Here is a 13,495-nt window from a genome sequence, read left to right on the forward strand (position 1 = left end):
CACACACACACACACACACACACACACACAACACACCGCAAGCACCTGTCAATCTTCTCGCAGTCTAGTTCAAATGTGATGGAGTGGACTGCTAATCAACGGCCCATTCTCCTTCGCTCAGGTAAATATATGACTTAATTAGGCTGCTGTGTGTGGTGAGAGCCGCGCCGGAGGTCAATAGACGATAGTGATGGCGAATAAACTTTATGGTATCCTAAGGGTATGAATAATAAAATGTATAAAAATGAAAGAAGAAGTGTTTGGTTTTAATCTCTTCAGTACTGGGACGCATTTTTACCACGAGTTTTTGGGTATAACTAGGCGATTTTATTTACATTACGAAGGGTCTATGGAGGTCAAAATATTAATGGTCACAGTTTTAACTATTTTAATCCCCACATGAGTTTCTGAAGCTGTATATAGTGACCAAATAGTAAGCAGAATGAATATGAAGACGTGTCATGGTACTGAAGGGATTAAAAGTAGGAGTGATATTAGATGTATTGTATTGAAGAATTATCATGAGCGAGAGAGAGAGAGAGAGAGAGAGAGAGAGAGAGAGAGAGAGAGAGAGAGAGAGAGAGCCAAACAGCTAGCAAGATAACCAGCCAGACAACCGGAGATGCAGACAGATAGATAAATAAAGAGGAAGAGAGTAACAGTACAAACTTGATAGTGTTGAGAAAGGAAATACAAATAAAAATGACGTAACAAAATACAGGAAAACACAACACCATGAGAAACATCCTTGGTCGGGAGGAGGGAGAAAAGAATAGGAGGAAATGAACAGTAAAAAAAAAAAATAAATAAAAAGGAGGAGGAGGAGGAGGAGGAGGAGGAGGAAACGACAAGCTGGACAGGAATACAGTAAGAGTCAAGAACCTTTTACAAGATACAGGTTTTAGAGAGAGAGAGAGAGAGAGAGAGAGAGAGAGAGAGAGAGAGAGAGAGAGAGAGAGAGAGAAGTGTTTAAGAGAAGTACTTAATGGTAAGAGAAAGAGAGAGTGAGGGAGTGAGTCAGTATGCAAGGGAGAGACAGATGGGAAGGAAGGGCGGAGGGAAGGGAAGGGAAGGGATGGCGTGAGAAACACCCACTTGGGACGAGGAAGATTAGCATAACAGCGTGACTGTCCGGATGACGCAATGCTAAAACAGTCATACGAATTTGCATGACACACACCCACTCACACACACATACATACATACACGCACGTAGCTTTCACCGCCACACAGGGACGGACACACGTACATACAGACACGGACATCACGGACGGTAGGGATTTCATTTGATATCATTAAGCCTTGCCATTAATCAAAGTCTCATTTAGAACATTAATTACTTGACTAGCAAAATCTGGTGAATGGTGTGTGTGTGTGTGTGTGTGTGTGTGTGTGTGTGTGTGTGTGTGTGTGTGTTATACTACTAGGGTAGCTATTTTCTCTCTCTCTCTCTCTCTCTCTCTCTCTCTCTCATACATACACACATTCCAGCCTTTTTATACATCAAACAACAGAGTGAAGCAATTCATGTGTATTTTTTTTTCCCACTGCCTCCCCTCTCCTTCCCCTTCTCCCTGCCCCTCTCCCTCTTCCCCCCTTTACCCTTTCCCCTTTGCCCTCAACTCGCAATAAAAAGCGGACATTCCATTACGCTCTCATTAATAATATAAAAACATACACATCAATCGCATATTTATATAAAAAAAAAATGTAGTGGAGGCAAAATTTACAGTGGAAAAAATATCTCCCGCCAGATGACGTCACTGTTCCTTTAGTGCGTTCCTTTAATGATTCACACAGATAGATATCGAGGCTGTCATTTGTAAAGGATCAAAATATCAAAATTATGCAGTAGATACAAATATGGCGTGCTATGGCTTGTTTCATTAGTGAGACATGCAGGTGGCAGGCACACACACACACACACACACACACACACACACACACACAGTTCGTCATTGCTTGTTGCAATAATAATGATGATAATAACAATAATAACTAATACCAGAAATAATGATAATGCAGATAGATAGACAAATAAATAAATAGATAATTAAATAGATAATGAATAAGTAATAGCAATAGTAACAACAACAACAACATCAACCATAATAATAAGAATAACAGCAATAACAATAATAATCAATAGCGAAGGAGCGCGGGTCATGAAAGGAACCATTTTGGCCCTGAACGCTATCTAAAGGGAGCCTGCAAAAGTATCAACAGCCAATTAAATCCCACTAATGAAGCCAAACAGCGGACGAAAGCCAGAGGAAAAAATGCTGAGCCAATCTGGGAAAATATTTTGACACTCCATAATTCCAATTCGTGTTTCTGTCCGAATAGGAACAAGAAAGAAGGAAAGAGGAGAAAAATAAGATGAAAAGACGAATTTAAAAAGCGAGTAAAAAAAAAATTGGATGTTATGATATTATTGTAAGTGAAAAAGTATTGCAAGGAAGAGATGTTAAAGAAATAATGTTATGATTCCTTAGTAGTTAAAAATAGTATCCGAGATAACAGCTTAATTTTAACCCCTTCAGTATCTTCGTTTTTCATATTAAATTTTATTCTGCATATTCGGTGATTTTATACAGCTTCAGAAACTTATGTGGGGTTTAAAATAGTGAAGACTGTGGCCATTAACCTTCTGATCTCCACAGACTCTTCCTAATATAAAGAAAATCGTCTAATTACACGCCAAACTCAAGGTAAAAGTGTGTCTCAGTACTGAAGGGGTTAAATATGAGAACTATTTTTTACCCTGCAGTTGTAAAATAATGTCAATACCTGAACATATATAAGAAAAATCATCGTTTCTATTTGAATGAGAACAATACAAGAAAGACAAATGCATACAAGGAAAGAAAAAAAAAAAGCATGATTAAGAAAAATTCCGAGGTTTCAATATTGCAATGGGAAACAATGTGACTAATATAATACAATGATTTATGACGTAGTTTACTTTGCACTTATAATTAACAAAACACCAAAAAATCAGAAAAAGTGGAAATTAAGTGATATGTAAAATAACGTGACAAAATAAATTAATCGAGGAAAAAAACACCAAGACACATTAACTTCCACACAAAACCTGCCATTCCATTTAAGCTTATTGTTCCATTCAAATTCACTCCCCATTTCAAAACACGTAGAAACAAAAAGGCCCTTGAAATGTGACTTAAAACAGACGAAGGCGCAGAAGGCTCGTGACGGGGAAAAAAGAAGTAAAGGCAAAAATTGAATGGGAAAAAATAGATGGCAGGCAGACAGCTTCCTCCTGTTCCGATAATTACCTATTTTTCCCTATTTCACTTCCACTCGACGCGGCTGACGTGTGTGTGTGTGTGTGTGTGTGTGTGTGTGTGTGTGTGTGTGTGTGTGGTTTTATCTATAATTTCACCGGTCTTATTTTTTCTCCTTTTCCTGACTAATAATCTTTTCCTTGATTCTTTTTATTTCTTTTCATTCCACTGATTTTTTATTTTCTTAATACACTTTTCTATCTACTAACAATACAATATCTTCCGTTTCTTTCCCTTTTTCTCCATTTCTACACTGTCCTTTCTTCCTCCTGTTATCCTTCCTCCTCCTCCTCCTCCTCCTCCTCCTCCTCCTCCTCCTCCTCCTCCTCAATCTCCATCAAAATAATCCTGCAGACGTAGCGGTAGTGTCCTTCGTGAGCCTTTGACAAGATCCCTCCTCACCCTGTCCTCCTTATCCTTCTCTTCCTCTCCTTCCCTGCCATCATTCTCTCTCTCTCTCTCTCTCTCTCTCTCTCTCTCTCTCTCTCTCGTTCCGGAAATTATGTTACCCTCTCCCTCCCACTATTTCTCTCTCTGATATTTGTTTTCACATTTAAATCTTTTCCTTCAGTGGTTTCTTTCCTCCGTCTCTCCTTTTAAGTATGCTAGTTCTGTGCATCCAATCAATCTTCCTCCTCGTACCTCTCCTTATCTCTTCTCCCTCCCATCCTCTCCCCAGCTTTCCATCTCCTCATCCGTCTCTCACTACCAGCTCTTTTTCTCCAAGAAACACGAAGGAGGGCAATTGAAGGAGGCAGACTCATGACTCCTGCCTCGAGGACGGAATCAGACTCCATCCTAACCTCCCTGGCTTACCTGAGACTTACCTGAGCTCACCTGCACCCTCTGACACCGCTGATTCATTTAACCTCTACACTATCGCGCCGTATTTTTACCATGATTTTAGGGTGTGATTAGATGTTTTTATTTGCATTAGGAAGGGTCTATGGAGGTCAAAAGATTGCTGGCCAGTCTTCACTATTTTAATCCCCCACATAAGTTTCTGAAGATGTATAAAATCACGAAATAGTAACCAGAATGGATATGAACACACGGCATGGTACTGAAAGGGTTAAACATGCAATTTCGTGGCTATTTTTACATTTGTTTGTGTTTATTTGAGTGTTTTGGGTGGAGAGAGAGAGAGAGAGAGAGAGAGAGAGAGAGAGAGAGAGAGAGAGAGAGAGAGCAAAACTATGATACTACTTAAAGGGATGTCTACAGTAATGGAAATTTAACTTAATTGAATAGTCTCTCCCTTTCTTTTCTCCTCCCCCCCCTCTCTCTCTCCTTCCTCCCATCGCAACCATAGTCCCTTGATCTCTCCCTCCTCCTCCTCCTCCTCTTCCTCTTCCTCCTCCTCCTATCAGCTGGTTATCGAGTAGTAGTGGTGTTGATCTCATTAAACCACCACAATCAACGTCCCTCTATTACTGAGGCTCACTCGCTAGCTCCAGTCCCCCTGTGTTCATATAAGCCTCGTTCCTTCACACACACACTCTCTCTCTCTCTCTGCTCTCTTTCTGGTCTCTTTCATCTCCCACTCTCTCTCTCTCTCTCTCTCTCTCTCTCTCTCTCTCTCTCTCTCTCTCTCTCTCTCTCTCTCTCTCTCTCTCTCTCTCTCTCTCTCTCTCTCTCTCTCTCTCTCTCTCTCTCTCTCTCTCTCTCTCTCTCTCTCTCTCTCTCTCTCTCTCTCTCTCTCTCTCTCTCTCTCTCTCTCTCTCTCTCTCTCTCTCTCTCTCTCTCTCGTGATTCGGTGAGGTGAGGAGTGGAGGGGCAAGAACAGAGTGGCAGGGTATATAACTCTCTGTTTCAGCCGAGACGCAACACCATTCATCTCTCCAGCACCAAGCATGGTTAAGTTAGCTTCCCCTTGGCTTACTTCTTGCTTCTCTTCCTCTCCTCCTCCTTGTTCTTTCTTCCCTCTTCTCCTTTAGGTCTACTAGTCACTCATTTTTCCTGTTCTTCGGCTTGCTTCTTCATTCTATTCCTCCTTGTTCTTCCTTTCCTCTTCTCTTTTTCGCCTATTATTCATTTTCGTTTTTCCTGTTCTTCAGTTTATTTCTTCCTTCTCTTCCTCTTACTTGTCTTTCCTTTCTTCTTTAATTCCTTCTCTTTTTTCTGTTCATTTCATGTTTCAATTTCTTTCCTCTCTTGTTCTATTTTCTTTGCTCTACTTCTCTTTTCTTACTTTTTTCTCTATCCTACTTTTCTTTCATTCTGCCACTTACTTCTTCTCTTCGTTGTGTTTCCTCCTCTAATTCTTCCTTCTTCCCTGCTTCTTCATCATCTCATTCACACTCTTTACTGCTTCAAATCTCCTTCACTTTCCTCCTACTTCATTCTTCCTTTCCTCCTCGTCTTCCTTCACCAAACCAGCAGATTCCAGATGCTGCCTCCTGCTCCTCCTCCTCCTCCTCCTCCTCCTCCTCCTCCTCCTCCTCCTCCTCCTCACATGTTTACAGTAATTCTATTAAGAAAGAGCAGGTTGTTTTGAGTGTCTGATGGAGGCCTTACCCCTCACGCTGGAGGCCTGAGGGAAGGAGAGGGGACGGGAGGAGCGAGGAGGGAAGGGGAGGAGATGGGACGGGAGGAGAGAGGAGGGAAGGGGAGGAGAGGGGATGGTCAGAGGGAGATGGGTAAGAGGGGAGAGGGAAGGGTTTTAGGTCTTGGGGTTAACGAGAATTGAGGGAAGGAGAGAGGGAGAGTAAAGATTACGTTAGTAAGGGAAAGGGAGAGTAAGCAGGAGGAGGAGGAGGAGGAGGAGGAGGAGGAGGAGGAGGAGGAGGAGGAGGAGGAGGAGGAGGAGGAGGAGGAGGAGGAGGAGGAGGAGGAGGAGCGTGTACTGCTCTCACCATCTTCCTTCTCACCTCCTCCCCATCTCCTTCCTCTCTTCTTCCCACCATCTCTCCCCCTTCCTTATCCTCTGTCCCTCCCCATTACCTGTGCTCCCCACCTAAGGGCAGTAAGTGACTTGTTTGACTTTCCCACACACACACACACACACACACACACACACACACGGCGGGAGCAAGACCGGAAAATGCGATTAGGAAATTTAAAATAACGAGAGGTAAGCTGTTTCTTGCGTGAGAGAGAGAGAGAGAGAGAGAGAGAGAGAGAGAGAGAGAAGTAAGCAGCATCATCTTACTCTTTGTTACATATTCTCTCTCTCTCTCTCTCTCTCTCTCTCTCTCTCTCTCTCTCTCTCTCTCTCTCTCTCTCTCTCTCTGGCAGACTAAACACGTGTGCTATACTGACGTGGATATTTATGTGTTTCCTTGGCCTGGCATCTTGTTTACACCAGCCTCGACCTAAGACACACACACACACACACACACACACACACACACAACACACAATCACTCATTCTATTTAATACGATACAATTTTACAGGACTGGCAATCTCACTTGTCCATCTTCCATTTATTTTGTTGCCCTTGCCTGGAAAAACACACGTATTTCTCTCCCTCTGAATTAAGACACATTTCACACACTTCTAAACCTGTATCGTATTTTAAATGCATTCAAGTTAGAGTAAATGTTTGGATTTGTTTAAATGAGGTGTCTTGTAAAGTATGGTGAGTAAATATGAGCTGTAAGCAAATGGGTAAGGTTATACAGATGATGGGAAGCACAGGAAGGGGGTGTGGGAAGGTGTGTTGGCTGGCCAGATGCTCCTTAAGGTAAACTTCAGTAAATTATATAATGCCAGGTGTAAACAGCTTAGGAGAGACGTAAACAAAAACCTGCAAACTGGAGGCTCAAGGTGCAAATATTTACATGAGAGAAGCAATTGTTTATATAGTTCCTCTCTCTCTCTCTCTCTCTCTCTCTCTCTCTCTCTCTCTCTCTCTCTCTCTCTCTCCATTCGCTTTAAACTATGACGTAAACCCAGAATTTTCAAAGGTTCTTCTTACAATGCGTCAAAAGATTTATACATCCCACCTTTCTGAACTTACTCCTGCTTCCTCTTCTCTGCGTCTCTTCCTCCGTTCCTCTCCGATATAGTCTAAATTCTCCTTTACGTAAATCTATTACTTTTTTCTCCTTCCTTGAGCAGTTATTTCGTTTTTTTTTTTTTTTTTCGTTATTTTTTATATTTCCGTGTTTCAATCTCGTTGTATTTAATCTGAACGTTACTCTTGCTATTTTTCTTTCTTTTTACATCGCTGTTTCTTTTTAATCTCTTTACTCTTGCATCTCTGGACTTTTTTCCAGCGTGTATCTTTTCTTTCTTTTCTGATCTAAAATTACTTACGTTAATATTTTTTTTTTATGTTTGTAGGAAACGAGAAGGTGCGAGGAGGAGGAGGAGGAGGAGGAGGAGGAGGAGGAGGAGGAGGAGGAGGAGGAGGAATACAAAGGAAAGACCAAGCAACAACAGACCCCGGGGCCCTTACTAGGCTGCTTGGTTAACTATTCTATACTAACTACACAGTGTGAGAGACAGGACAGCAAAGCAGAGGAGGAGGAGGAGGAGGAGGAGGACGAAGAGGAGGAGGAGGAGGACGAAGAGGAGGAGGAAGAGGAGAGGTGTTTACTCGTAAGCTGCTGCACCTCACCTTCTGCGTTCCTCTGAGTGAGTATCTCTTTCAATATACAGTTTACGTTCGTGTGTGTGTGTGTGTGTGTGTGTGTGTGTGTGTGTGTGTGTGTGTGTGTGTGTGTGTGTGAGAAATCGCAAACATCATTGACTTTTGCTCTACTTTAATCTCCTATCACTTCTCCTCCTCTTCCTCCTCCTCCTCCTCCTCCTGTATCTCCCACACTAAGGAGCACAGGAGACTCAAGGTATCAGTGCACCTCTTGATCAGCGCTATCAGTCCGTGAGTCACACGTATCACACTTGCCTGCCCCTCACGGCCACTCACCAGCTGACCGATGGACGGCCGGGCGAGGGGCACTGTGGACTTTGTTGTCTAAGGGAATGACTGCCGCACTATCACCACCACCACCACCACCACCACCACCATCACCACTCAAAAAAAAAAAGGGTGCAGAAAGTGTGTGCGAAGGGTATTTTTTGTGATAAAAGTTTCCTTTATTCTACCCTTGCAAATGTACCCATACAAATCTACCCTTTCTGAATTCCAAATGTACCCTTTTCTTTTATTTACAAATCTACCCTTATAGCAGTCCCTCATTACCAGCCCCACAAAAACCCCTTTCAGATACCCCCTCATCCCTACACCCTATTCTAACCCCTCCCCAGCCTCCCCTGCACCATCATTACTCCTTCCCTTACCACCACCACTACCACTACCACCACCACCACCACCACCACCACCACCACCACCACCACTGGTATAATATGCTCTTCTCTTACCTGGCAAAGTGATGCTCCTGGGCGTGAAGTCAGTAACGATGGAAGCGCTAATAGATGAAGCGGCAGCTCGAGGCACCACCGCCTGTAAGATGCCCGCCAATGTCAGGATGGGCAGTGCCAGGGTGGGCAGTGCCGCCACGCCCACGCCCGGGCCCGGGGCGGTGGCCGCACACACCATCACCAGTCTTGGTTCATGGTCTGCAAGGGAGAGATGGAATTATTGATTGGGTTGTTATATGATGGCTTTGGTAATGTATTGGGTTAGGTTACTGGTGACTGTATTGAGGAAAGGGAGGAGGAGGAGGAGGAGGAGGAGGAGGAGGAGAAAACAGTACAAAAAGTACAATATGAACACTCAATCTCTTCCACACAAACACACAAACACACACACCTAACTAATACAAGGCGTCCAATTAAAAACATCACGGCACCCATAATTGGACTGATCTCGCCTGTCGAACACTGAGTCACATCACATCACAGCACACCGTCACATCACATCACCCCAGTTCAACATAACACATCACCTCACAACCAGGTAATGACCCACCACCCACCACCACCACCCTCGCCACCTGCCCATTAGCACACAGGTAGGAAAAAAGGAAACAAAGGCAAGGAAAAGTGTGAAATAGAGAAGCGTATCACCTGTTTATCCACTAATCACCTGAAGGCAATTAGGGAGTTTAATTATATTCACCGGTAATTCCCGCCCTCCATTAGTCCCTCCACTGGGCATCATCAGAGGGGCCGGGAGGGTAATTAGATGATAGGAAAGGAGGAAGGATTGGCAGAAGGATGGAAGGATAATGGAGTAGGAGGATGGAGAATATATAATGGATGAAATAGAAGTGAAAGGTTACAGATGTATAGATAGAAGAATAAAACCAGGAAAAGAAGGATAGAATAAACGAAGGATAGAATAAACGAGGAAAATAAAAAAAAGACAGATTCGAGCTGGTAAAAGTGATAGTAAAGGAGAAAATGATAAAGTGAAGGAAAAAAACAAGTGAGGAGGAACAAAGGAGATGATACACGCAGGAGGGAGAAAATTGGAGAATGATGATGAGGAGAAGGAGACGAATATCAGTGCGACACAACGTCAGGAGGAGGAGGAGGAGGAGGAGGAGGAGGAGGAGGAGGAGGACTTAATAAGGGAGGGACAGCGAGAGGGCACTCGGTAATCATCTTAATGCAGAAACTCAATATAATCCCCCCTCCTCCTCCTCCTCCTCCTCCCTCTCACCCCTAGTCTCACTATCTCCCCCCGTCTACTCTCTCTCCATAGTCTCATCTCAACTCTCTCCTTCTCCTTCTCCTTCTCCTTCTCTCTCTCTCCTCCTCCTCCTCCTCCTCCTTCCTCTCCCTGTCTTCTCTCTCTCAACTCGACAAGACATTAGTGAAGAGATTTAATGGAAAATATTTAATGGGGTTTAATGTTTTCGACATCACAACGCACATAAATATTCAGAATTAAAATATTATCAGCAGTCCTTGCCAAAAAAATATGTATGTACTTATTAGTTAGTTCTGAATTTATTATTATTTCTGGCAAGTTTGGATTTGAAATTATTAAACAGATCTTTCAGCAATTTTTAACAATATTGAAATACTAAAATGCAGGGTTGATCTGTCTGTCTGTCTCTCTCTCTCTCTCTCTCTCTCTCTCTCTCTCTCTCTGGGAAAAAGGACAGTAATACTCCTAGCCAGGCAACATGTCTCCCCTCATCTGAGAAGACTTAATTCTCCTCAAGATCTCTACACACTTCTTAATCACCCTTCCTCCTCCTCATTCTCCTCCCTCATCCTCCTTCTCTTCCCCCCTTTTCCTTCCTGTCTGCTTCGTCCTCTTCCCCTTCTGCATTTCTTCTCCTTCTCCTCCTCCTCTTCCCCCTTTTTGGTTGTGCTGTTCCTCGAGTCGTAATAAGTTTGTTTACATGTGTTATTATAATTTCCTATATTTGGTTACTAAGATAATATACTCTCTCTCTCTCTCTCTCTCTCTCTCTCTCTCTCTCTCTCTCTCTCTCTCTCTCTCTCTCTCTCTCTCTCTCTCTCTCTCTCTCTCTCTCTCTCTCTCTCTCTCTAAAAGTCAGAGAACGCCAGGAAGAAAACATGAAGAGAAAGCGAAAGAAAACAGAGCAAACCAATTACAACATTAACCAGACACAAAGCTCTAGAGGAAGAAGAGGAGGAGGAGGAAGAGGAGGAGGAGGAGGAGGAGGAGGAGGAGGAAGAAGAGGAGGAGGAGGAAGAGGAGGAGGAGGAGAAGGTTCGCAAAAATATTTCAGGAAGCAAAGAATTGAAGGAATGAAAAGGAAAAGAAATAAAACTGAAAATATAAAAATGAAAAGAAAACGAAGAAAAAAGAAGGCAAGGAAAGAAAGAAAAAAGGAATAAAGATGAAGAAAAGAGGAAGAGGAAGAGAAGGAAGGAGGAAGGAGGAAAGAGGGATCGTGACACAAGCACTAGTCTTCCTACATTAATGCATGTCATCCTTCTCTCTTGAGGTATTCTGGTTCTACATGCAGCGAGGGGAGGGAAGAAGGATGGAGGGAAGGAGGGAGGGAGGGAGGGAATGGATGAAAGGAGGGAGAGGGGATTAAATACGAAGCAATGGAAGTAATAAAAGCAAGCAACAGCAGTCAATATGAGGATTATTAAACGAGGAGGAGGAGGAGGAAGACGATGAAGATGTAAACTAACACAAGCAAACACGCACACACTCTCTCACTCTCTCTCTCTCTCTCTCTCTCACACACACACACACGGAAATTAAATCACGAAAACTCAACGGGGCAATTACAGGACGCGACTTGAGCTCATTTTTCACGCCCTGCGACTTTATTACTGCGTTTGGCCACCAGTTATTCTTTTTTTCCCGTACAACCTGCACAAAAATATTCCACAGCGACGGTAAAGCAGGTAAGGCGAAAAGGTAATTAGCTGAACACCATGAGAACGTAACACAGGTGAAAGGAGAAAGATTTTAACATTACCTCACTATTTACGTTCAATCTTCTCAACGTCTTAAAATTATACAGAAAAATACGTTCATGCCACTAATGAGATGTTTTGCAAAAGTATAGAAGGCAACATTGACTAAACACCTTTGTAAGACACGCTTTGCAAATGCGCCAAACCAAAACAAAGCCACAAGGTCACTCTAGTGTACCAAGGGAAGGCAAACGACACGACGAGGCCACTACGAACACTAGGGTAATCACCATCAAATCACCAGAGGCACGAAGAAGAACTCTTGGGGACACCACGACACGCTAGAATACCACACTATACGTACCTAGACCTCTGCACCTCCCTCCACCATCACCAACCTCACGTCCTCACCAAACACTCCCCTCACTCATCACTAATAGCTTCCTAGCATCACCACCACCACGATCACCACACTGCACTTCACTGGCGGATTACAGAAACTGGGGCACGAAAAAAACTAGGGCTTGTGAGTTGGTGAGTCACTGGATTCCTGCTTCGTCGCGTTACACCATCCTGTTATTAATCCCGCGGGGGTCGGAGATGGCAGGCGTCCCGAGAGATCACAGTGAGAAGGTAAAAGTGAGTAAGTCCTTGGCCAGTCTCCCAGCCACGATACGGTTGCTGTCACGCCTTCCCTCCACGAGCATTACTTTGCCAAGCTGCACTAAGTCTCACTCGTAACGGCTCTGTTATAGGAGTGAATGCTTCCCACAACAAACCTTCATGTCTTGACCTCCACTGCATCTGTGTCTTCTATTAGTCCAGAACCGAAGTGCACGCCATGACACGACACAACACTCAACTAGCACTTAACACGCACATCTCCCCCACTCCTGCCGCACCCACCTCACAAACCACTCAACACGCACCACCACCACCACCACCACCACCACAGGGAATGATAAACCCTCCACTTCATTCTGAAAAAAACGTAACTCGGAAAAAAGAAGAAGTCCGCAGTCCAGAAAAGTGAGGGAAAGTGGCGCCATGCAATCAAAACTTGGAGTCTTCAGCGTCGCCCGGAGTCATCGAGAAGCTCCTCCTCCTTCAGTAGACGGGAGGGAAAACGAAGTCCTAATGTGGTCCTGCCGGCAGTGAAGTCCGTCCATGGGGGTCTGGCAGGCGCGGCGGTGCTCACGGAAGCCTCTCCCATGCAAATGACCACAATAACGCCTGCCTTTCATGCGAGGCCGACCACTGAACCCTGTCCTTGTGACCCTGACGGAGAATACGGCTGGGATCCTCTCGCTGACCTTGTGTGTGACCTGACCTGATCTCAACCTTGATTAAACTCGCTTCAAAATCTGAGTAATATGATAAAACGATGTTCTTCAAGTCTTACTATTTCTACTTAAACCAAACAAAGTAATTGAAGCAAAACTAATCCTAACCACACCTAACCTAACCTAACCTAATCTAACTGAAGCTAAAACATGAACGTCCTAAAGTCAACCCTTCCTCTTACAAAACACAGCACACACACCACACACCCACCAGCCCACCCATCCTCTCCCGCAGCCAACTAACACCTCCCATGCCTCACTGTCACCCCTCACAAGTGCCGCGCGTGGCAAGGTCAGGAAGCATGTGACCCAAGCCCGGTGACCCAGCTCGTCTTGCCAGTGACCCAGAGGCGCGCTAAGCAGAGGGTACGCAGATTAATCAACTACGAGTAAAACACGAGAATGACCAGCTTATGTGATGAACTGTTAAGAAACTCGACCAAACACGCAGGTTCTTTATTTTTTACTATTCACTTCCATATAAAGAAATACAAGTCAGGATTTAATTAAGCATAAATCGATTGGGTGAAGAAAGAGACAAGGAGTTAAAAGAATAACCAGTTTATGATATCAACTATTA

At 43.8% G+C, this 13,495-nt stretch overlaps 1 protein-coding gene across 7 annotated transcripts in view; it reads right to left on the bottom strand.

The window, feature by feature from the left end:
* The window catches only part of LOC123510214 (semaphorin-1A-like), a 356,881-nt gene that overhangs the window by 301,906 nt on the left and 41,480 nt on the right, over nt 1–13,495 (bottom strand). For all 7 annotated transcript variants that reach the window (XM_045265144.1, XM_045265150.1, XM_045265147.1 and 4 more), the window contains exon 2: nt 8,636–8,833. In XM_045265144.1, the coding sequence (XP_045121079.1) occupies nt 8,636–8,813 (178 nt within the window). In that variant the 5' untranslated portion in view covers nt 8,814–8,833. The remainder of the gene's footprint in view (nt 1–8,635; nt 8,834–13,495) is intronic.

This window comes from Portunus trituberculatus, chromosome 28, assembly GCF_017591435.1.
Source record: "Portunus trituberculatus isolate SZX2019 chromosome 28, ASM1759143v1, whole genome shotgun sequence".
In the NCBI taxonomy this organism is placed as follows: Eukaryota; Metazoa; Arthropoda; class Malacostraca; order Decapoda; family Portunidae; genus Portunus; species Portunus trituberculatus.